Source organism: Gobius niger, assembly GCF_951799975.1.
Source record: "Gobius niger genome assembly, chromosome: 11".
Classification (NCBI taxonomy): domain Eukaryota; kingdom Metazoa; phylum Chordata; class Actinopteri; order Gobiiformes; family Gobiidae; genus Gobius; species Gobius niger.
The window spans coordinates 6972291-6998611 of record NC_136862.1 but is presented as its reverse complement, the minus strand read 5'-3'; the positions used below and the strand labels follow the sequence as shown (position 1 = coordinate 6998611).

The window sequence follows — 26321 nt, the reverse complement described above, 5'->3', positions numbered from 1 at the left end:
GATGCAATAATATGTCAATACCTATTCTACAAATGTGCAGGGCCACCGACAGACTGGCTGGGGCCCAGGACAAGACGGTCTCACATGGGCCCTCTCTCCCCTCATTCATTTACTTTTAAAAGAAAATGTGCTCCTTTAAAGCTACAATCATGCACCTATTTACAACTAAGCCTTGCAATGTGATTGCAGCAAATAGTTAAGTGTGAGTATGAGCAATGTCTGTGCTGTGGTGAATTCTCCATTGCCTTTACGAAATGGCTGATTGAGGTTCATTGCATTGACCTCAACATTAGCCATTATCCCCCGCCCCCGACACACCTAAGGCGGCTGCCAAGGTCATGTTAAAAAGCCTATATCAATAGCATAGCCTTGCTCAGTGGGTGTGCATTTAGCAAGGCCAATATATCAAACATTTCCCCCTCCATTCGTTTAGACTGAACTGCAAAGGTCCATTAGTCAAATTAACTCTACTTTGGAAATTTTGGCACATCTCGTCGGCTGCGTCAGTCAGGTTTCTTCTATTTAATACAATGAGCGTGATTAGGTGATGTAGTTGGTAAATGTAGCCCAGACCAGAGAGTCACTGATTCCAAGTCTAGAAGCATGTGCTGTTGGACTTTTCTTAAATGGTCAGAAATGGCCTGAATTGATAATCGTTTGTATTGCACGGAAAACCATTAAATCAGCATCATCAGCCGAGATTAGCTCCATCTTTACCTTGTCAAATCAACAACAAAGACATGGAAGGTGAAAACATAAAAAAGATGAAACTCACCCTTTGCGATGCTAGCTTTATATCGTTTTGTACACTAGCGAGCCGGAGATTTCCTGGAAATAACTAAAACAATGTGGCTTATACCGTCTGGTTCCCCCGCACGTATTAATTCACAAATGTTGTCCTATTTGGAACGGACGTATGGCTCGAAAGGCGCCCAAGATGGAGCTATGATCCAAACATGGTAATGTCCTTTTCTGGCAGACGGTCGTGGCCATAGGCTCAGATTAAGACGGGAAATGTATTCAGGCGCATGCTCAGACATTACAAAACCGTTTTCTCAAAATGAGGTTGTCTTCACACTGTAATTGCGACTCCAAACTTTCTAATATGGTACTTAACAATATTTTGCAGATGGATTATTTTCATTCCTAGTCTGATTTATTGAGCTTTGAACAGAAAAAAAACAAGACACAATTTCTATCTTTTTCTTCTTTAAAAACTAAACTAGATATCCAAAATCCACTCTAATATTCCAACAAAATAAAACTCCATCCATTGTTTAGATTTTCTCGCTGACAATCGATATTCTTTTTATTTCTTTATATGCAAACATGAAATGACAGACAACCTGCAGTACCTCATTTATATCACTAGTCTACAGCAAAATATTCAAATTGATATCTCTAAATGTTTTTTCACCCCATTCAATTGCAGAATCTCCCCTTTAGCTGAACAATCCAGCACTTTTCACAGGAGGCGTCTCTCCTTGTGGCCGTCGTCGATGTCTCCTCCATCTACAATCAATGGCCATCAGTAAAATACATGATGGATGTGCCAAATTTAGTGAGGTCAGTTGTGATTCGTTGTCTCAACTGAACAGGTTCCTCTGACTGTGAGTGCAGGTTGTCAATCCTCGTCACAAAACGAAGGCTGGGTGTATAAATCATCCAGGGTCTGTAGGGCTTAAACACCAGAGGAGACGTAAAGCGGGAGACAGAGGGACGGCAACGCTGAGAAACAATATCCGCTTTGCTGAGTGTGTGAGGAGGAAGAGGCCTCCACAAGATTGTTTTAAGTGGAGCGTGTAACATCACATCCATCAGGTGTGGTGGGGTTACCTCACGGACGGGCTACAGTGGGAAACTTATTTTATTGTTATTCTTAGTGACAGTAGTTTGTGACACTCAGAGGAATCAAATTGGAAACAAAACATTTAGATCTTTCAGTGGGCCAATCTTCTGTGAATTTTTTATCTTCATTTTCAAATAAGCCGCCATGTTGGACGATAGATATTGATGACAACGTGTTATACAAGGGGGCGTGGCATGGGAATCCCAATTGTTCACTCTTTTTTTCTAGCGGACTATACACGTATTTATCACGCAGTAATAAAGTCAAGCCAAAATCTGGTCCATATGGATGTTTTTCCACTGCAAATTGTTCAGCAGAAGCAAAAAACGGCACTTGTTAGCATTGCTTCGATAACGTTAGCATACTAGCATGAAGCTAGCATAGCTTCCTGGTTAGCATTGTCATTTTTAAAAATTTGTTTTAAGTAAGTTTGCTCGTCTTCATGTGTCTGTATCTTTATTTAGTAGAAAAATATATTCAGAATTCAGAATGAAGTAATGGTGGAGAAATAAGGAGAAAGTAAAGTTTTTCTCTTTGTTTTCCCCCTCTGGCTGCTTCAAACATGACCATAGACTAGGCTATATGCGTATTTGCAAAGATGTCGTCTATCAGTCAATGCCAGTCAGTGATGCTCTTCAAACCTCGAGGAGATTGTACGACGAGTCCCAGTCTGCGCGTTTTTGTAAAGAATAGAAAAAGCTTGTAGTCTGGCCAGGCCACCCAGAGGCCCATTTTATGTTTTTAGCCAGCCTTTTGGTTAGGACTCAGAGTTCAGTCTTAAAATCATCCATTTTCAAATCACGGGAGCGAGTATAAGTCCAACGTGCTTACTGCAATCTAAAATAATGAGTCTACGATATCTAGAAATAGATAAAACACAATAGAATAGCCTTTTTTCACTCCACAAAGGTCTATGAATATAATATACTCCATATAACATATAACCTGTGTAATCAGGAAAGTAATCAGTAAGTTCCAAAAGGTAGTCGTGCTGAACTAAATATTCAATGCCGGGTATCTTACGATATTCTCTGATTTCTTAGCTCACACCTACGCTGTTTTACGCCATTTGGCCCATGAAAGATCTGCTCTAAATATATCCAATGTCGAACTCTGCCTGCCTTTGACGGAAAGATCCCGGTTACTAGAAAATGCGGTTGAACAAAGTGTTTTAGGAATCAGCCTTGTTAAATATGTATGCTGGCCCATTAGACAAAATGCAAATTGACTTCCGGCTCCGTTCCTCAACTGCCTGCCTCCCTCGCCCGGCAGGAGTCTCAAATAATTGGATATCTCTTTCTTGTAGAGGTGCAAAAAACAGATGGCAATAACCGGAGATGTCTTTGTCTGTGGGGTGACAGAATCATTTGCCAGAACAATACAAATAGAACGAGTGTGGAAAATTGCTCATCAAAGGTAACATTTTGCATTTCTGCACCTTTCAATAAGATTTGTTTCTACTTGGTTATATTAGCCTTCCTTTTATTTCTAAATTATCTATCAGTGAATTAAGAAAATACCATTGTTGTGTCTCATCACGATGTGTTGAAGTGGGTCCAGTCGTCTAAACTGCCTTACCGTGAACCCTTTTTCACTTTATTCCCTGATTCCTCTCCTTCTATTGCACCTTCCACCGTCAAATCAATGCACAATCATTTCCATTATCGAACTCTGTCTGTTAAATGACTGCATTGTGAATCCAAAAGGCATTTCCCAGGTACTTCATTAGCGGAGGATAACCAGCCCCAACAAATGGTCTTCTCCCCCTGGGGACCCGGGCCCCTTCTGGCACAGTCTTCTATCTCTTCTTTGTATAGACTCCAGAGATAGCATGGTGCCATTTTGGTTTAGGTGTGGTCAATATAATTAGAACTAGAACTATAGAATTCACACATGCATAAGCCATTAGATGCATGAGGTTATTATATAAATTGGATGCTTATTGTGATCTCCATTCAATGTCAAATACTGTAACAAAAAAGTACATTCTTATTAATAATGTAGAATAATTGAACAATCTACTATTTCAGAACAATGGATTTTTTTCATAAAATTGCCATTATTTGAGCAAGTCAGGGACACAGGGGTTCGAGCTCTTGACACAATGCAGGAAGTCCCAGGTTCTCTAAATGTAGACTTTAACAATAATCATCGGGTTGAGGTTAAGATTAGAAGATGTTCCACCTTTAACCTTAAATCCAGACGAGAACATTTAATATATTTGTTACTTGTTCGGATGACTGAGAGCCGAGGCAGAAGTAAAGGCTGTAAAATAAAGGAACGCAAACACTTACAGTTATAGACTCAGAACGATTTTGGAAAAACCCATGGAATGTTCAGCTCTAATAAAGCCTGACGTTGGTTAAAATGACTGTCTTTCCCTTCTCCAGGTGCCAGTCGTGCTCCGGTCGGGGGAACGCCATGGAAGCCCCTCTCGTTTGCCTGGACGAGGAGTTCGAGGACCTGCGCCCGTGCCGCATGGACTCTCCGGAGCATTCCACCTACTCCACCTCCTCCACCGTGGCCCTGGTTCCCATCAGCCGCGAGGACTTCTCCGAGCTGGACAACTTCTCCGAGATGATGAGCTTCAAGTCCATGGAGGACCTGGTCAACGAGTTCGACGAGAAGCTTAACGTGTGCTTCCATAACTACAACACCAAGACGGAGGGCCTGGCCCCCATCCGCAACCAGGGCCACAGCCAGGAGGAGGAGGAGCGGCTACAGGATGAAGAGTGAGTAGAGCTAAATAAACATTATCCTTGGCCTATACTTTATCCATCCATCTTCTTCCACTTGTCCTTCGCCGGGTGGTGGGGGCAGCCCTTATGGCTCCTCCTAGCACGGCCTCATAATTCTAACCGGGCCTGTTGGTCTCTCATAAGACTCTTCTGAACCGCTCTTTGTCTGTCCCGTCAACTCGGACCTATTTGCCCTGGGAGACCCTACCAGGGGCACGAAGCTCCCGACAACAGAGCTCCCAGGGTCATTTGGGCGCTCAAACCCCTCCATCACGTAAGGTGGCGGTTCGGGGAGGGTTGCTATACTCTATCTATGTAAAAAAGAAAATGATGTGAAGGAAGTGTAAGCTGATATATTATCAATGAAAGTTCAACGCTTAAAGTTTTCTATTGAGTCCCGAACATCTGCATCTCTAGTAAGAAGCCTTTTTTGGCGCTCGTTACCATTCCTTTTTATAGTAATTCAATATTGCTGTTTTTGCAGGTTGGAAAAGTCATTCAAGTCACAGTTTATACTCCATTCTGACTATAAATTAGCTTTAAATGAGACATACAATGTATAATCTACTTATCGAAGCTTTTAATAACAACAATGTTCTCTCATGAAAAACAGACCTGGAGTAATATTTCACTTCATTCACAGTTTTTCCTGTTTAAGTTGTATATTGCTTCTTCTACTTCGGAATAGCTCCAATCTGTACTTTCCAAGTTATATTGTGTCATAGTTTAGCACCAACATGTCCTCCACATTTTTTTTCAAGTCCACAAATCCAACGTTGGTTCATCATCAGTTTTGAGCGGTTCTGTGCTTGTGTTTTCATTGTGTTGTCATGGGCTTTCTAACCACGCTGTTTGCAGAAACTGAAATCCTGTCCAGCCCTGTGACAATGTGACTCAGTATTAAAATCCGTACACAAACCATAGAAATCACAGGACCTCTTCCTACAATGCGTATGTTTTGAATTGAGCATTCAATCCCTAAACAAATGATGACATGTTTCATTTAATGTTTGCGATTTCTTTATCACTAACATTCTATAAGATGATGTTTAGTGGCTACTAGATGTGTTTCCAACCCCACAAAAAGTAAAAATGGAACTGAATATGGTATAGCATTTAGCTCAAAGGCCCCTTTATATGCTAATTATCATCAAGTAAAATATTTACCTTCATTAATGATTTCTACCAAGGCTTTGACCTCACCTAAATATGGTCAATGGGTTGACATGGGTTGAACACTTTGCAATGTTTGTTGGGTAAATGCTGACAGCCATTGAAAAAATACATTACTAAAAAGTTTCTCCGACTTGCTCACTGTCCACATGTTGTTGAAACAGGTCCTGTGTTTTCTATGGTCTGTGTAAGGATAGTAATACTGAGTCACAGTGTCCAGGGCTGGACAGGATTTTGGCTAGAGCTCCTGAAAACAAAATGTTCAGTTTCTGCAAACAGCGTGGTTAGAAAGCCCATGGCATCACGATGATCGAACGCCGCTTCCCCTTTTTATTTCTACAACACAGCGATTATTTCAATTTGTGGAACATATAACATTGATGCTGGGGTTCTCAAAATGTCTAATGTCGATAAACTATGAGACTGTAGCATGAGACCTAATCGTCGAACCCTTTAATCTTGCATTGTAGATCCCTGTCACTGCAACAATGTAAACAAACATTGACCCCACCCTCCTCCTTCCCTCCTCCTTCCCTCCCTCCCTCCTCTGTATCCATTATTCAACACCATCCCCATTCGCTTCACTTATCTTCTCTCTCCCAGTGCCACTCACTGTCAGCTGACCGCCATTTGTTCCCGTTCAGAGCCAAGAACAGCGTGGACATGAGAGAAGCTATAAATAACTCCCGACTGTAGGTGTTGGGAGGAGGTGGCCATGATGAAGAAATTACATGGTGTTTAGAGGCTTGGAAATAGACCTGAGATGGATGTTTGAAATGGGAAAATGTAGGTGGTGACAATCCTCTAATGCAGTAAATATGCGGAAGCCTGAAGAGATAAATGTGGTGTATCACGGAAGAGGGATTTAAAAAGAGGGTGTGACCTCACAGTATTTGGACAAACAGCAGTGATAAAATCCGAAACATGCATTCTGCTTCGTAAGCCTCGCTCAAAAAGGCTACAGGCTTTTCACGCCATTGTGCCGAGACTTTATCCAGTGTTTGCTTTGATCACCGTGCCAAATCACTTATCCACAAGAACGGCATAGGAGATCATGGGCGACTCCTGGGACTTCTATGACTAAACTTACAATCATCGTAAGCGCCTCACAACATCGAGAAGGATTGACCTGAATCGATAACATCACACAATGACAATGCCAGGATTTATCGGGCTCGTATTGTAGAAGAGTGGTTCAGGAGATGGATCGGCCGCTCCATGAGTCCAGATCTAAACCCATGGAGGATCTTTGCAAAAGCTAAATATCAGGCATGGGTTTAAATGGCTTGATTTGAGAATATGAATCTTGTTTTTCACTCATTTAGACTTTTTTCCTGATCGGACCAAGATTACTTTGCTTGTTTGAGGACATGTCAGACTGGTTCTGAGGTCTGATATCTCTGAAATAAGTAGCAAAACAGCCAATGGGACAAGTGCAATTTTCTTACCCCATTAGCAGATAAATTAACCTCTTTAAAAAAAAAGACAAAATGTACTGAATCGAGTCAGAAACATCCCGGAACAAGTTAAATAACTTTTGTCAAATGCCTGACTAAATCTTTTAAACTATCATGCTCAATTTGAGACATTTAGACTAATCTAGATATTCATTTTTTGGAGTGTGGGATGTGCTGGAGAAGGCTCTGCACAGCGGTTACGCTCTCTCAGCAGCAATACGAAATGTTGGTGAAAAGTTAATGCAACACTGGATACTGGATCCTTTGACATTTCAGAAGCTTTTTTGAAACAATGCTGCAGTGAATGTGTGCTCTAATCAAAGCTAAAAGCAGGCTAACTATAGAGGGTGGCCTTTTTTGTGTGTGGTCATTTATTATTTATTTTTGTCAGCACATGTGCCACAGACTGGGGAAAGCGCGTGTAGAGGTGCCCCAGTGTTGCAAAGGTTGAACACCAGGAGTTGTCAGCTGTAGGTTCAGACCCAAACATTAGTTGCAGGATCATTTTCAGTGGGTCTTATAACAATAATTGTTGAAAATGGTTTGTTTGTTTTTGTTCATCTTACAAACAATATTAGAACCAACAGATGTCAGATAATTTACAGTATATTGATAATAAACAGGCAATATGTAAACTTCAAAATGTTCCTATGTTAACTTGAGTCTTATTTAATTTAGTTTGTGCTTTTTATGAGACACTGAATGTTGGTCCCGACGCTACAGCCGCTCAGAACCACCGCTAGAGTATGGATTATCATACAGTATTTCTGCAGTAAATACTACATGGCTAAAACTTTGCAGTAAGTACTACACGGCTAAGACTGTTACATAAAAGCTCACGTGTCTGAAAAAGCCCAGACTTAGTTGAAATGGTGAAAACCGCAAATACAGCCAAATTACAGCCAAATCTTTAATGCAGTGAGGAGCTGCTCACATGCTCGGCCTAATCTCAGAGTTTGTCCAATCATGCACAGAGATCAGAGCGAGCGGAGCTCCAGCGTTAGCAGAATGATCTCTTTAGTGGCTGCAGGCCAATAATTGCAGCAGGAGGTTTCTGTCTGACATCCCGGTCTCTCTGAGCAGAGGACTGTGTTTAAGCACTCGATAAGATGGTCAGAAGATGTTACTGTGACCTGTTCTGTACATTCAGGGATGTTTTATCATTTGATGATATTTGATGTTTCTTATAACTGAATGAGCTTAAATTTGAATTGATTTGATTTAGGGCTGTGCAATATGTCCAGGGTTCTTAAGCTGGATGCAAAAAAAAAGTTAAAAGCCTTAAATCTCTTAACCTCCACCTGAACTGAGCACATTTTCTCCAGTTTGGCTTTACCTGAGTCTCAAAGCTTCTTGAGCAAAGTGTGAAAATAGCGCCAGAAGTTAGACAAAAAAGGAGGATGAAATGCGACCAAAACGCAGCAAAAAAGTAAACAGCGATTAAAACGTAGGGAAAACGAGGGGAAAAAAAGCTAAAAAAAAAAAAAAAAACAGCAACAAAAGAGCAACACAAAAGTGACAAAAAAGCAGGGAAAATGTGGCAAAAATATGACGAAAACCCATCAAAAAAAGCGATGGAAAAAATAGTCAAAAAAGTGACTACAACATGGCAACAACGCAAGGAAAAAGCTCCATTTAGATCAGTTTTGTAGGTCTTAGCTTTGAAATGAACTCGAGAAAATGCACTCGGTCAAGGCGGGGGTTAAGAGGTTAAATGTATCAAAATGAAGGCCTTAAAAGTCATTGTAAGGCATTAAATTGGATTCAAACGGGCAATAAATCTAAATTTCATCCTTAGAGACAAAACCCTCTCAATGACAATGCTCAACTATGTTTACTGCATTCTTCAAAAATACAAAGACGGATGGTCTAAAGCAAATGCAGCTGCAGTTTGGACTGACAACCTTTAAGTCACATTTGGTAAATGATCAATCTTATATAGCATCTTTCTACCTGCTTTAGGCACTCAGAGCGCTTTACATGGAACCAGTCACTCATTCACACTCTCATTCACACAGCAATGCGCACAGACACTGGAGGCGTCTGTGTCATTCAATGGAAAGTACTGTGTTGAAATAGGCATTAAAATACAGTACTTTTTTTCTCATACCTGGAAGCCCTCATATAACCATGTGACAATCAGTAAATTGTAAAAATTATCTGTGCATTTCACTAAATAGAGATGTGCGTCCAAAACAATTTTCCCTGGGGATGAATAAATTAATCTTGAATCTTGAAGATGGAGCTGAAGTGTAAACACGGATCCGCCCTCTCCATTTAGTCCCAAATTTCCGAGAATAAAATCAACCCCCCGGCAAGCCTCTTCCCTCTTCTCTCGGACATTCAGTGCCCGCAGTCTCGTCCGCTGCTGAGATAACCTTAGCGCGGCAGAATGGGCCGCTCTGTTCGGGGCAGTGTGGGCAGTGCCACCAGGAGCCGGCCGGACAACAAAAGCCCCAGACAAAGACCTCTGTATGTCACTCTGCGCCGCAAAGACTGACAGATACAAACAGACGCTCGGCCCGGGACTCGCAGTTCACTGGTGCTATGATGTGAGCAAATTTCTCTTATCTTCAGTCTAGGACACCTGTATGTGTTTTACTAGTTATTATGATACTTGTTTACTTATTTACATTTCATTCATAGCTACATTTACTAAGGCGTGCTTGAATGTTCATATTTTTAACAACCTTTACACAAAAAATGAGTGTTGTTCCGATACCATTTTTCCCCTTTCCGATACGATACCGATACCAGGGTCAAGGTACTGATACCAGGGTCAAGGTACGGATACCGATACCAATGTGAAATGCGATGTTGGAGTGAAATGTCATTTTTCTATTAATGGGAAACTGTGAGACTAGAATATGCTACTATTTGTTCTATTTTTTTTTTTTATTTAAACATGTAGCCTACCATGTTGTTCAAGTTACATGTTTCAACTTTAAAAAAATCTGATGAACTTCTCTGAGGAAAACTGTATGAAGCTTTGGAATGGCAAAAAATAGCATCATGTCACTTTAACAGCACCTTATCCTCAATTTATGAGGCCAGAATGTGAAGATCTAGAGTTGGTTTAGAGCAGGCAAAAGGTAAACAGTAGATTTACAAGATTAGCATTTGTTTGGACTGCATTGATTGTTTTCAATGACACTGTAAATGCGTTAACGATCGCAAATGCGTCCAATTAAATATGCGCGAAAATAGTTTACTCGCCGATACCTCCAAATAGTGCAGTATCGGTGTGAAATGAAATCCGATACCAATATCGGTATGGGAACTACACTACAAAAATGTCCATGTCTACTTGAAGTGTCTAGAGATGAAGGTTTATATTCATTTGGATAGATTCATTGACTGAATTGAAAAAATGCAATTTTTTGGTCTTATTTCAAGTGCACAAGCTAATTTCTCTCATTTTTATCCACTTCAACCAAGCTAATTTTCTCCAGCATTACCCAAATCGAAAAGCTTCTCAACTAGAGAGTTTACACCCTCTCGGCCAGTGTAAAACCTCATTTGAAAGCTAAGACCTACAAAACTGATCGTAACTTTTTTGTCGGGTTGTCGTCGCATTTATGTCACATTTGTGAAGCGTTTTTGTCGGATTTTGTCTATCTATTGTTGTGTTTTTTTTGTCTCTTTTTTGTAGTGTTATCGTAGTTTCTTTTGTCGTTTTTTGTTGCTTATTCGTCACTTTATTTGTCACTTTATTCGTTGCTTTTTGGTTGCCTTTTCGGCCCTTTGTTTTTGTTCTGTTTTTATCACTTTTTAATTGTGTTTTTGTTGCTTTCCTGGCACATTCTTGTTGCTCTTTTGTCGCTTTTTTTGTTGTATTTTGTTGTATTTTTGTCACTCTTTTATGGCTTTTTCATGATTTTGTATTAGTGTTTTTTGTCATCGTGTTATTGTTGCTTTTTTTTCCATCCTTGTTTTTGTCACTTTTTTGATGCTTTTTTTCAAGAAGCTTTTAGATTTGGGTGACGCCGAACTGGAGAATGCATTGGCTTATTTCAAATCAGTCCAAACCTACTCAAAATCAGCATGAATTGACTGAATTCAAGCACTTTTCAAGCAATTAATCCAAGATGAGAGGCCATTTTATAATGACCACGACTACGACGACATCTACAACTACCTCTTCTTTTGGGCTGCTAATCCGCATTGTCTTCCTGCAGCCTTTTCCCCCCCAGTAACATTGACTAAGAAGTTAATCTTCCGGCTGTTTTAAGTGAACCGCACCGTCCGACCAATGGCAAAACCAAACCGTGGCCTAATCCTCTGACGTAACAGCGTGCAGCGTCGGAGCTTTAGACGGGCCTCGCGGCTCGACCTATAAATAGTCTGTCGTATACCTGTTTGTAACACGTGTGCGCCTGTGTTCTCTGCAGCGTGTGGGATGCCCTGACAGACAACTACATCACCGCTTGGGACGGCCCGGACCCAGAAGGGCTGAACGGGAACATGTCCGATCAAGAGGTAGGTCACGCTCCTGTTTTACTCACTTTACTTTTGAGATATGAGTCCACAAGTAGGTTTTATAGTGGGTTTTGGGTGTGTAATGCTCATTATTTGGTCTATTGGCATTTGATAAGAACACAAGCAATATGATTTAGACCAGAGTAGGTGCTTCCCTTAAAGAAAATGGTGTCCATTTTTGCTAAAGCATAGTTAAAACAATCATATTTAACATATAACATTTTCCCCCAGCTTTCTTTAGTTTGACCATTTGTGTGATGTTTATAGTTTCACTTCCTTATTGGACACCGACAGGAAGTGGCATAAATAGAGGCAAACCATTTTAAACTGTTACCATGCCGACCATGTTGTATCAATGGGAAATGACTCAGCTGTGGAACTTCACCTCCATCTATGTCACTTCCTGTCAGTGGCTTAAAAGTTTGAATAAAAAGAACTTTTCTGCCCAACATTTCTTCATTAAAACTGCAGCTTCACTGAAATGAATTGATAATTATTACTTACAACAGAGGTTTTCCCATCTCAGTAATATATTATGATATTTTCTAGGGGCCGCATGAGTAACCTAAATTGAGTTTGAGGGCTGTACAAGGGCTGCACTTTCTCCCATTGCAAAATGCATTATATATCTGGAGCTCGTTTGAATGTAATTGTGAATATTGTGTAAAAAAAAAACCCAACAACAACAGCATAACAGGACAGATATAAAGTTCACAAAGAAGCAGATGTCATAAGTTTGCTCTTCTCTCTGATCCTTTATATCAGGGGTGTCCAAACCTTTTTCCTGTGGGGCCGCATACTGAAGAGTACACAGGGTGAAGGGCCATAGATCGGTAGTTAGTGCCGCAAAACCTTTGACTAGCAGAGGTTTAAATTGCGCCCCACACCTTTATTTCTGCTCAAAACCTTCATGCCAGCTCTGTCTCACAGTAAAAGGTTAGTTGTTCAGTTAGAATTGTGTAGAATAATTACATTCCAAATAAAAAGGACTATCTCTGATGATGTGTCCCGATTCCGCAAAAAGGCAGAGGGCCACCAAAAATTGGTCTGAGGGCCCTGCTTTATATGTATTAATGTATTAACTATAGAGCACTCTGGCAGGGGATGGTAATGGTTCCTCTGATACACTGTGTTTGTGTGGGGGGAAAAAATGCTGAAAACATATAAATTGACCCTGTGCCTGAGTTGATCCGGTTTCCCCTACCGCTAAAGACATAATAGCCAGGATCAATGAGCAGGACATCTGATGGGAATTTCAATGGCTACAATCCGGAGTACATGAGGAGTACTGGCTGGACATCTAAGCAGGCTAAAGTTATTTTTGACCAACACTAACTACTTCTGTCCTGTCTGAATCCACTGCGGTGTTTTTGACTCCCTCTCCCTCCTGCCCTCTTGGCTCTCGGCTCTCGCTGACACTTCAGACACGCTTGACCAACCCTGACCGTGTTATTGTCTCAGGCCTCGCTCTGATTGGTCCGAACGCTCTGAGCTTGACACTGTGCGCTTTACAGCCCGGGCAGTGCCTCCTCTGTCCACTAACAAGTATCTATTACACTTGTTAAAACCTCTCACCCCCCAGTGCATTTTCTCCATTTTAGCTTTACCCAAATCTAAAGGCTTCTCGACTGGAGCTTACAGCCTATTGGCCAGGGTAACGCCTCATTTGAAATGTAAAAGCAAAGACCTACAAAACGGATTGTAGCTTTTTTTTGTTGAAGCTGTGTTTGCTTTCATTCATGGTTCAAGGTGATACAGGCCATTATTTGTTCCCCGTGTGCGCAGATCCATGAAAAGGAGGAAGAGGAAATGAATGAGAAGAATGACAACGCGAACTGCCTGAGCGAGGAGCCTCTGATCTCAGCGGATCAGGTGAGGAAATGTGTGTGTGGGCTCTCAGTCGTACAGGAGTTGTCCAACTTCAATGAAGGTTCTTGAGTCATCTTCTGTAGTTGTAGTCTCTTCAACTACAGATGACTCAAGAACAGCGCTACCGCACACACCGCTGAACATCCAGGGGGAGGAGGTGGACAGTTTCAAGTACCTGGTCGTTCACCTCAACAATAAACTGGACTGGTCCCACAACACCAACTCCCTGTACAAGAAGGGCCAAAGTCATCTTCTGAGGAGACTGAGGTCGTTCGGAGTGAGCAGGCCTCTGCTCAGGACTTTTTATGACTCTGTGGTGGCCTCTGCTCTCCACTACGCTGCCGTGTGCTGGGCCCCGGGCAGCACAGAGCGGGACAAGAACAGACTGAACAAGCTGGTCAGGAGGGCCAGCTCCGTCCTGGGCTGCCCCCTGGACTCTGTGGAGGAGGTGAGTGACAGGAGGGTGTTAACCAAGCTCACCTCCATCATGGACAACACCTCCCACCCACTGCACGGGACTGTAGAAGAGCTGTGCAGCTCTCTCAGTGGCAGACTGAGACACACTCAGTGCAGGACGGAGCGCTACCGCAAAGCCTTCATCCCCACTGCTGTCAGACTGTACAATAAGACTGTGAAGTAACATGTGCAATAATCTCTGTATCAGCTGCACTTTATTAACTCTGAGTGATCTTCTTGAACGCCGACTGTAACAAGTGAATTTCTCCTTTGTGAGATCAATAAAGGTTTATCTTATCTTATCTAACCTTCATTGAAGCCATTTTGCACGGCTCTTTTATCCTCTTAACACCCTCCAGTTTGGCTTTACCCAAATCTTAAAGGCACTCTGTGTAACATTTTGGACTATACTGTTGCCGTCAGTACAAACATGCTCCTAATGACCAGCTCGACACCGAAAATTTTATTTTTGCAGTGGGTAATCAAAGAATGGATTTGGATGAGGACCTAACCTGTTTACATCTCAAATTCTGCTGCCTTTAGTCCCATCTCCGTGGCGACGAGGCGGAGACACACCCACTCCCGGTAAACTTACAGTCATGTCTTTAGGAGAGCTGAGCCGCTCACTTCTTGAAAAAAGAGAGGCAAAAACGAGGATGAAGATGCATTAAAAGAGCGACAAAAACGTAATGCAAGAAAAAAGCCAAAAGTGTAAAAAAAAAGTGACGACAATGTGAGTTTTGCAGGTCTTAGCTTTCAAATGAGGCGTTATGGACTTGGATATGGATATGGGTAAAGTTGAACTGGAGAAAATGCGCTTGGTTCAGGCGAGTGGTAAGAGGTTTTAAAAGTAAGGTTCAGTTCTTTATTGTCCATCAAGCCATGTTAATGGTCAGAATCACCAGGCTATAGGATGTGTTTTGTGCTGATGTGGGAAAGTGGAGCATCCAGGCACAGGGAGAGAATCATGCAGACTCCACAGATTTTCAAAGATGTTGACATCAGGACACTGCGAAGGCCACGGCAAAACCTTGATCCTGCACATCTTCATTGTGAATTTCGAGGCGTATTCAGGATCATCATTATTTGTAGAAGCCAGCAATGCAGCTCTCTACACAGTAATTTGTTTGCTTCCAGAAATCGTATTCTTTCCTCGAGTGTCAATGTCTGCCTCTCTCTTCTGTTTGAAGGTGATTGAGGAGATCGTGGAGATGATGGAGAACTCTCCCGATCCAGGAGAGACCGAGGAGGAAGAAGATGAGGACTCTTCGTCCAGGACCAACCCCTCTCTGCTGGAGGAGATCCGCCAACTGTCCCACGCCTCCAACAACAACTGCTCCTATGAGGGTACGGCACAAACACCTGCTCTGACAATCATAGGCTTTCTGTTCTATTTGGGAGTGGGACATTACCAGTTTGACGCCATAAAGATATCACCGTTAAGTTTTGTCTTCATCTAAATGTATTATTATAATAACCCACTGCATTGTTGGGGTCTGGCAAATCATTGTGTGAACAGGCTACTCTGATGTTGGCAAGGTTATTGTTTCCCTTGGTTTAATTTTACTATTGCATGTCCTCGATAAACACATACGGGATAAACGGGATGATAATGACAGAGGGCTTTGCTGGTAAATAAATGCCTGGCCTTGAGGCCCGTCACTGAACATCAGATCTCCCAAAGGTGAGGCCACTCTTAAAGGGACCTTGCCTTTAATGTCCCTATTTATAGTCACAAAGGGTAGTTGGCATGTGAGGCTTTTCAAGTAGATATCAGGCTGGTGAGCTCAAGGACAAGCTCAGAACAGCCGTCTCAGCGCGTTCTTTACTCCCAATCAGATTGTAGACAGAGGGCAGGGCAGGTACAGAGTCACCAATCTATCGGGACATTGAGGGCTGCCAGTACAATCTTCATTGCTGCATGCAACCACTGGCTGATAATGTTTGGAGTAAGGAAACTGATGGATGGAATTTACGCGCCAACAAAAAAAAAAATAGAGATAATTTGTTTGGAGCCAGTGGGGCTGCTGCTGTCGGTAAAGACCTTGACTCACTGACGCAACATTGTAAAAATAAGCCCAAACTTAAAGCATAACTAAGTAACTTTTGTCCCTGGAGGCCACAAGCGCCACTGCAGCTGTCGTGGCATGTTGCGTTTTTTTTTTACTCGTTAATTTTCCGTGAGAGTAAATACAACATTGACAGAAAAGACAAAGGGAGAGATATTGTATCGGATTTTATTTTTTTTTCGCTCAAAATTGTTGGGTAAAAACTGCTAAAGTGGCACTAGCACACAATTAGCTTTGCCCGTTAGCCTGTTAGCGTCTTCTGATCATAATAAACCAAATAAAAATGTTTTGCAAAATGTTGGACTTGTCCGCCATGTCATAAAGTTCAGAAAAGTGATTGTGTAGAAAACTGAGAGCAGCGAGGGAGATGTTTTCCAGTGTGTTTTTAGTGTGTTTTGGGGCTGCCGGGTCGGAACAGGGAAAGTTGCAATTGTGGTTTTCTGGCCAGAGATACCAGCGGGAGATGAAAGACCCCCCAATCATCCCATTAACACTTGTATTACCCTCAGAGGCACAACAAGTATCTATTAAGGTAAAATAAAGTTACTTAGTTCTGCTTTAAATGTGATGCTGGTTGGTAAAGATCGTTGTTAAAGGGGCTAGATGCAAGATAGCCATGTTATGCTCACTACTGCCACCTCAGGTCATACTTGTAACAGCACCTTCTATATTAAGCTCGTAACACCATTTTGAGTGACAGTGCAGGGTTTTAGAAGCAGTTGTGGTGAACAGGTCTGGGCTCATTCTACACATTAGGACATTGTTGGAACATGTAGGGGGAGGAAAATGCATAATTTTAACATCTTTAAACTCCTCATAGTCCCTTTAAGATAACTGTTCAAGGCATTATACCTGATTTTTTTCCTTCCTTTTTTCCTTTCCTTACCGCAATGTTTATTTTACACTCCCTTCCAGGCCTGAGTCTGATGCCGAACTCCATGCTGGCGGAGCTGCTGGAGCGCATTGAGGCAGCCATCCGCGACTACTCGGAGGAGCTGGTGCGACAGTTGGCCCGGCGCGAGGAGCTGGAGTTCGAGAAGGAGGTGAAGAACACGTTCATCACGGTGCTGATGGAGGTGCAGAACAGGCAGAAGGAGCAGCGGGACAGCAGCAAGCGGCGGCGCAGGGACAAGGCTCTCAGTCTGCAGGCCAGCGCCACCGTCAACACGGGCAGCAACACAGCCACCACCCCCACCGGCACCGGGCGCAACGACAAGACGGGAACCATGCCCGTCAAGGTAAAGGATACACATGTTAAGCTTTAGCTACAGTGGGTTGAGGGAGAGTTCATAACCTTTGATTTTACACTGCCTGACCAAAAAAGTATATAAATCTGGGGTTACTGCAGTTGGTCAGTTCTTGATCCAGCAACACGAAGTGCCCAATATAAAGAATGAGATCAATTGTCTACCTGAACATCCTGAACGACCAGGCTCAATGGATGCCAGGATTCGTCTGACTCACATTGTGAAAGGCACCATTTTCACACATGGATTGGCTACCACAGAGTCCAGATCTGAACCCTATTGAGAACTTTTGAGAACACTTGACCTTCTGACATTGCAGAAGCTTATTGAAACAATGCCATAGCGAATGTGTGCTGTAATCAATGCTGAAGGCGATCAAACAAAATATTAGTGTGTGTGTGTGACCTTTTTTGTTCACTCTTTTTTTCTGGTCAATCAGAATGTTATGTTGTTCAGGAAAATGTTTATGAATGGGTCTACAGTTGTTGTATGGTCATATGGTCAGTAGAAATCAGCTACAGAGGTCTGAAAACTTTATCCTAGTAGAAATGTAGTTTTTTTTATTCAGGGAAAGGATCTCAAGCCACCTCAAATCAAAACTGGACATTGTTCAAACCGACAATAATTGGGGTGGTAGTTGAAGATTCTGTTGCAACAATAGGCATTTCAGACCTATGGATTGCTTTCTGTCATGTGACTTTTAATATTTTCACATTAAAGGAACAGGCCACCATTTATCCATAATGAGATATGTTCTTACCTGAGCTTAGACGAGTTGATACGTACCTGTCTGGTCTTTGTGCCCGTGGAGGAGCTTGGTCGCTTCTAACTTCACCCCGTTTGGAGCTATAGGAATATACTGGGAGAGGCCGATGCTAAAAACATCTTTGGTCTTTTTGCATGACTGACGGCACGCAGTTCTTCCATACCAAAATATGTTCTTACCTAAGGTGAGACGAGTTGATACGTACCTGTCTGGTCTTTGTCTGTGCCCGTGGAAGAGCGTGGTCGCTTCCAACTTCACCCCGTTTGGAGCTATAGGAATACATTGGGAGAGGCCAAATGCTAACAACATTTTGTGTTGTTTTGCAAGACTGAGGTCACGCACAAAGACCAGACAGGTACGCATCAACTCGTCTAAGCTCAGATAAGAACATATCTTAGTATGGAAAACTGGTGAACTATTCCTTTAAGTCCCTCCCATTCTGTCACTCTTTTGCACCTCTAGTTAGCATTTGGATATTTTCACAAAGACAAATCACACCATTATCCGATGAAAATTAAAGCACTAGCACATTCTCATCGAGTGCCCCGGCCGTCTCTGAACATAATGGATGTATAGTCTCCATTAGCCTGTAGAATGCTATCTGTTCCTGGAAGCGTGCTAAAGTGCAGTGACCTATCAGATGCATACAGGAACAGGCCCGTAACAAACACAGGCCGATGCACAGCGCCGGGGAACGTCCATTAGGTCCAGACTGTCGGCTCGCTCAGACTCAAATGCACATGTTAAATGGGTCCAATATCTGTCAAACTAATTGCATTAATATTACATTACTTGTGCATTAGCAATGTTTAAAGGGACAGGTTTATTTTTTCCACACTGTCTATTTATTAGACCTCTTCTCAATCAAAAATGGCACACACGGTTTATAATTCACCCTCTAACAGGGTGGGAAAAAAGAAATGTGAGGTACGACAGTAAGGGCAGTTCGGTGTAAAGGTCCTGCCATATTACAATCATCATCATTCATTTGGTTTTGTCTATGCATTCCAGGATTTCATTATTATTATTTTTGTTAGAATCAACCCTTTTTTCTGATGAATGGAGTTAATACTGTATTTTATCGACTAAGTTCAGGAGCAGAACCACGCCTCAGCCAAGCCATTTCCTTGCAGCCTAACCACGCCTCTAATTATCTTGATATCCTTTTTGTACCAGTCATGCCCATTCAACAATGTTCGTCTGAAACTGTTGCCCCCGCCCTCCCTCCCTATCTATCCGTTTGACCTTTTAACGCTGGGTAAACGCCTGAGACGGAGCCATGAAATTGGTTGCCCTCTGCCTGGTATAACAGAAAACAAAGCCAACTCCAAACACAAGGGGGCAATAAAAGATTTTTTCTGGAGTGGATCAAGAAGCAAATATCAGAATAGTATATTTTTCTCTAAGATTACAAATTGATCTCATTGATGCTTTATGCAGTGATTGGTTAACTAGCGGATGCGCGCCATAATATTCATTCACAGAAAATGACATCAGGAGAGTCATTGAACATACTTGAAAGAAATGAGGCCTAGGCGTTAATTCACCTGGGAGACCAATTTCGCTGTGCTGTGACCCACCTCCGCCCCATCTCCACCTCCTCCATCCTCAGCTTCTACCTGCAGCATCTTCACAGGTTTTTCATACCACCACCAGTGTCCAGGCTCCGGGGAAGACATCCATAGCACCAACCTGTTCAACCATACTGACTTCAGTTCTTACATCAATGTCTAAGGCCGGGGTCTGATCGCCAAAAACAAATATTCTGTTAATAAATCTTCCTAATCGCTGTTTTTGTCTGTCTGAGTCTATCCAGGACTTGATAAATCTTCGAAAATGTACTTATCTTGATTTGTACTTGCAGCGGTTCAGTATGGAGGGGCTGTCCAACATCCTGCAGACCGGCATCAGGCAAACATTTGGAAGCACAGGGAACGACAAACAGGTAAGTCATAATAGACCCACAGTGTCTGCATTCTAATAACACTCATATGAAATGCCTTCATGTTCCTGTCCACTTACCTGAGATGTAGTTCCAACAAGGCCGTGCAAAATCAATGCAGAGCACTGCCTCGGTCACCGGCTCGCATTATTGTGCAAGTGCATGTAATTTGATATGTTGACGGTGTAAGCGCTATGCCTTGGTACAGGAGACTGCAGTGGACGCTACAGCGGCCCATAACATCCTCAAGATTATCATTCTCATAGTATTTTTCCTGTTTTTCAGTATCTCAACACAGTAATTCCATATGAGAAAAAAGGCACTCCACCCTCTGTCGATGACCTTCAGATGCTCACGAAAAGTAAGAAGTTGGTCAAAGGTTAATCAAAGCTGTGTTTAGTGATCATTTCTTTCATAGTGTTTTTTTTCTTTTATTGCAGTTCTTTTTGCCATCAGAGAGGATAGTGACAAGGTGCCTACTCTGCTAACCGACTACATATTAAAAGGTAAACAAAATAAGATTAACCTGTGATATGGATGTGATACATTATTAGAAACGAGACCAATCACCAATGTGGAGATGAAGAAAAAGAAGACTATTATACAGCTTTTTATGGGAAAAAGTGGCTGTGTGGTCAGCATGGTGTCTTTACTTTCCGTCACAGTGGTCTCTAGGACGCTCCAGGATCAATTGTTTGGAAGGTTTTCACTACTGAAGGACTGTCTCTAGAAAACCTACAAAACAATTGATCCTGGAGCGTTGTGGAGACCGCGGTGATGGAAAGTAAAGGCGCCATGCAGACCACTCATACAGCCGCTCGGTCACTACAAGATCAGATATGCTTAACAATATATATAAAGTTTTTTTTTTACCCCATAAAAAAGTTGCACAATGCACCTTTAAACAAATAACAAATAATGTATGTGGTGTTGAAATTCAATAATTTTGTTATAGACATGACAATATAATCCATATAGGTTTTCTGTATTAAAAGTAAATATATATATAAACCAGCATTAAATCTAAATTTCAATTTTTTTACTGCATTACATCCAAAAAAAAAGTGTACAAAAGTAGTTCCCAAAACATATTTAACTGCAGTGTTGGATGAAATTGTAATAGTAAAAATTTGCCCGTTGTGTCCCATTTGCTTTTGAAATTAGACATTTCCCCTTATTCCTCTGTTCGATGGAATGTTTGCAATTCTTAAGAAATGAAATACACAGATTTTGTTTATGCGGCATTGAAATATATTTGTGGGCATTCAAATGGCATTAAAATCATTTAATTTTACTTGTTTCTACCTGTATAAACTCGGAATATACATATTTATTGATAAAATATTGACATGAAAACAATCTCCTGATGGATATGCATTAAAAAAAAAAGATTGAAGCTTCTAACTTTTCATGTTTTCCTCTCTGCCTCCCTCTAGTGTTGTGTCCGACCTAAAGCACTGCCCGGCCGGAGGCTGCCCCCTGCTGGTCTCTGGCCCCAGCTGCATGAGTGAACCCCCTCTCGAATTCCCAAACCATGGATCCTCACCATCCATTTACATTATCGCCTCCACCATCCTCGACTTACTGCCTTTTTCGCTGAGCTCACCCTCTCCAGGTCAACATGGCGGCTGGCTCCATAATCCAAAACACAGGCGGGGAGAGCGGACCTCCTTGTCGAGTTGCTGCGGACTCACTAACAGAGCATGACATAACAATCACCACTACACACTTGATACAGGGATTAACTACACTACTCTTCTGTGAATTTAATACTCCTTGTTTGTTGTTTATTATTTTAAATGTTGCCAAGGTTAAATCATATCACTGGTTCATGCACACTTCGGATATACGACATATTATAACGTTTTATGTTGCAGATGATAAAAAGCAGGTCAGTAGAATACAAAAGCCATGCACTAATATCTACCTAGTACTGTAGCTCCATTTGAATGAGAACTACTGAGTGGAATGAGTGCATTTAAATTTGATGTGTTTGATTTTTTATTTAAATATGATTAACTTTTATATATTTTATTTCATTTTGTAACAAAGTAATAAGCATGAATTATTTTCTTATTTTTTTTTTTATTCATTTATATTTCTCATGTTATCGAAAGCTGCAGTTTGCTCCACTATAAGCTATACGACAGACTTTTCCTCGGATATCATTACCAAGATGAGATGAGCTCTTTTGAATTACGGCGTACGTACATGTTTGCATATTAGCATATTTATGAGTTCCTTTGTGCCATGTAGGTGAATGTTACATCGCTATTCGCAAATTCTAATAAACATCATACCCTAAAATGTGTATCTCGTCCATATCCTGTGGGGGTTTCCTCAATTGACCTTCTTATACTTTACGTGGGTTATGGCGCCCTCTGGTGGATTCTCTCTTTGACTGCCATTCTCTAAGTCAATATTTAAATCAAACAAAAACAAAACAGTATCATTATGGGAATTAAGTACTAGCAATGAAATTAGATGTGTGTTGTCCTTCAGTTTATTGAATATTATAGCATTATAGCCTGTTATATTGATTGTGAGCTTGCAGGCTAGTTGTTTGCATTACTGTGACAGTGAAAAGTGACCCTGAAAGTTGCCAAACTTGTTCATAAACTCTTCCCTGTGAAGAATAGGGATGCTAGAAATGTGTAAGAATGAGTTTAGCTTCAACTAACAGTTTATATTATAGTTAGTTTGTAGTATACAATAAATAAATAAAACTTTCACTGTTCTGATCTAGGTTTGCTGCAGTTTCTAAGGCCAAGGTTCAGCAACACGATGAGCCCAAAGAATGAGATAATCTGACGAATGAGGAGGTTATTCCATCAATGGATTTCTTCTTCCCTGATGGCACGGGCGTATTCCAAGATGACAATACCAGGATTCATCAGCCTTACATGGTAAAAAAAAAGTGGTTCAGGAGCATGAGAGTTAATTTTCACACATGGATCAGCTGCCACCGAATCCAGATCTCAACCTCACTGAGAATCTTTGTGATGTGCTGGAGAAGGCTTTGCACTGTGGTCACACTTTCCATCAGCAATGCAAGATCTTGGTGAAAAATGAATGCAACCTTGGATCATTTGACATTGCAAAAGCTTATAGAAACAATGAACGAATGCAAACTGTATCAAAGCCTATGGCGTTTTTTTGCTTAGTTTTTCTTCGGTGGCAAATTTGTTCTTTAAAAAAAAAAAAAAAAAAGACAATACATCTTTATACAACAATAAAGTATGTATTTTTTCAATGGAATGTTTTCTTATTACTGGGGGGGGGGCAGTGGTTCACAACTGGTATGGACCCACCATAATCCGAAGATGGCAAGCTACATTCTTAACATTTAAATGATACAAAAAAATACAGTACTTTCCCTAAATTAAAATGTATGTACATGGTCCCTGACAAATAAATGATTAAACTAAGGCAGTGTCTGTAGAACCCTCCGAACAGCTCAGCATGTTGTTTTTTGTTAATTCTCTGCCCTTGGAAATGATTAGTTATTAGACCAACTTGATTTTTAACTGTCATGTCATTAAATATAGCAAAATAAGCATCATCTAAACCATTTTCTCTAACCTTAACCTGAATGTTTTTTCTGTTTCTAAACTTATGCTTTTTCCAACTCCTGGCCATGACCATAACGAGTTAACCAGCATCAAACGCATAAACTAAACTAAAAGGGAAAGCAGAGTAAATCTGTTGTGTCACTATAATAAACTCATCCTAATCATTTTGCAATGTGAGATTTACAGATGATAAAACCTTTTTGTTTGTATTTCCTCTTTTATTGAAAATACCATACAAAGCGTTTCGTCCATGAACATAAATATGACTGATATCAGTAAGTTTATCCACCATTTTGTACACATCAGAGAGTACACACATACAATCCATCAATGCCGATGACTTACACAGCTCGTCTTGTGCTCTTCGCCGGGTTTATAAAAATAAAGGCTTGTTAAATACTTTGTACATTTAGAAATCATAATGTACATCTCTATAATTGTCGTCGAAGAACTTACAGAATGTAGAAATATATCCAACGATAGATACCATACACTTTACACCAACGGTCCTACGTTACCATGGAAACGGCCTTCTTCAGCAGACGTGACATCCAGTGTATTGACCTTGCCTTACACATAAAATAAATCTGAGACATATAATTGAGTAGGCAGTTTTCAGAAGAAATATAGGTTGCTTTCAGGACAATCTACAATTTTGTGTCATCATTTCCAATGGAGGGCAGTGGCAGAACTGGAAAATAATATCTCCTTAGTTCATTTATACTGACAGAGAGTGTTGTTTTATATGATAGGCCCGGAAATGACTGAAATATATAGCATAACCCCGGTCAAAACATCCATGTTGGCAGTTTAAGGCAAATAGTAAAATGCTATTTCGATCAAGACCATAACCTATAGTTGTTTGTTTTGTGGAGGTGGTTTTCCCCCTTTTTCCTGTCTGCATACGTTTGTTAAGTCATTATCTCATCGCTCTACTTCCGGGTCCAACGGAACTTTAGGCCTATTCACTATGATGGGATTTAGCTGATTTTAACCTACAAGGCTTTTTGAAAACATCAGATCACACAGAAATATTTCATCTATTCTCGATTTTCTTTAGTAAGCTTTTCTGGCATTAACTATTATATTATTATTTTCATACACAATGAAGGCTTATTTCAAATATGAAATTACATTTTACCTGAAGAATTGGTGAGCTATATTGTTTCACCTGTTGTCAATTCAGCAGGAGATTCAGATAAAGTTGCGTTTTTTTGCTGTGTTTTTATCAATGGAATGGTCAGCTGTTTGGACCCGTAGGTAATTATCGTCACGCTTAACAAACGTATTGTAGACCCAGAGATTTTAAATGAAAACTGGTCAAAACTTGCATTTTGGCAGTGCAACAGCAGCAGAAGTCAAATCAATGGCTCGGTTTGTTCTCTCTTTCACACTTTTTAAATGATAAGATATTTTTTCTTGCGTTATTTGGGTGAGAGTTCTAAACGAATCGAGGCATAAATGCACAGCTAGGCATTTGGTATTAATGTTGCCTTGATGAGATAGATGGCAATACACAGGTTAAAACCTTTCCAAAACGGCAACATGATATGGGACTAGAAATACCCCAGCACCTCAAATTTTGCCGAATTACTTTTACCTTCCAAATTACCATCATGGCAGGGTCAGACGGGCATAGAAACTCTGAGAACGTCAATATTCTCTTCACCAGCATTTACTTTTTGCTCTGGTTGCACTGAACATAATCTACAAGCATTTCCGTAAATAGTCATTAAAAAGAAATTCAAGTAGCATAGCTTTAACTGTGTCGAAATATCATCTTAACTACTAGCTCCAGGTAAACTCCTTTGAAGCATAAGAAATTCTCTGTCATTTTTGTTACATAAAAGCGGCAAACAGAGTAAAAAAGACCGGAGACCTGCTCTATAGGCTTTTAAGAATGTGATGATGTCTCGTGAACGCAACCTCTTTGCAAAACGGATACTTGAAACCAGTAATAATTGACTTATATAAGAAATGTGTGGGGTCTCTCTTTGACATGTTAAAGTGTAGTATAAAAGTATATACATGTTTAGCTGCTTCGACATTGCCTCCTTCTCCAAAAACAGCCGTCTGTTGGCAGTTATCAACCACACAACAATAGGTCCCGAAACCAAGAGTCTTGTGTAGCAAAATTCATGACAAGGGCTTCAGCTCGATGAGTATTTAAAAGATCTAGACAAAGAAAATACAATAGGCACCTCGATAACAGTCTAAGAGCATGTAAATGGCAGTAAAATCACCTTGAGACGAGACAAAACAGATTTCTGCGGGGAAAAAAAAACTGACATCTTTGGTTCCAGTGCTCAGGCAAACACACTTAAACTTACAAGCTTCTACACCTTCTTCTGAAATTAAATATCATATGTACATACAGTATAAAGCATATAACTCTAAATTAGTACAGTCTAAATAATATATGTGTGCATGAATGTTGCAAGAAGCTTTTACAAATATGAAATAATGTACAATGTGTCACTGCGTTTCCATAATGATGTTTTACATGAACACATCACATACTGTACAGATCCAGTTTTTATGAAATGCCAACACATTCTTTGAATACTTTTCTTCATCTAAATCAATTATACGTGGTGTGGTTGGTCCCTTTTTACTGCAAAACTGTGTATATTTACAGGGGCGGACTGGGACTGAAAAACAGCCCTGGCCCAAATTAGAGTAAAGGTGCACTTACCACCCGCCT

At 40.9% G+C, this 26321-nt stretch overlaps 1 protein-coding gene across 2 annotated transcripts; it reads left to right on the top strand.

Moving 5' to 3' along the window:
• Window positions 1-4243: 4243 nt before the first annotated feature.
• On the top strand, window positions 4244-22319 carry fez1 (fasciculation and elongation protein zeta 1 (zygin I)). 2 transcript variants are annotated; one of them, XM_079565671.1, is made up of 9 exons: window positions 4244-4581; window positions 11609-11696; window positions 13482-13568; window positions 15212-15368; window positions 17006-17328; window positions 19968-20048; window positions 20331-20406; window positions 20486-20551; window positions 21482-22316. In XM_079565671.1, the coding sequence occupies exons 1-9, from the start codon at window positions 4271-4273 to the stop codon at window positions 21496-21498; spliced, it is 1206 nt and encodes a 401-aa protein (XP_079421797.1). In that variant the 5' UTR covers window positions 4244-4270; the 3' UTR covers window positions 21499-22316. The 2 variants fall into 2 exon arrangements, with proteins under 2 accessions (XP_079421797.1, XP_079421798.1); XM_079565672.1 differs by lacking the exon at window positions 13482-13568 and having other exon boundaries at window positions 21482-22319.
• The last annotated feature ends 4002 nt before the right edge of the window (window positions 22320-26321 follow it).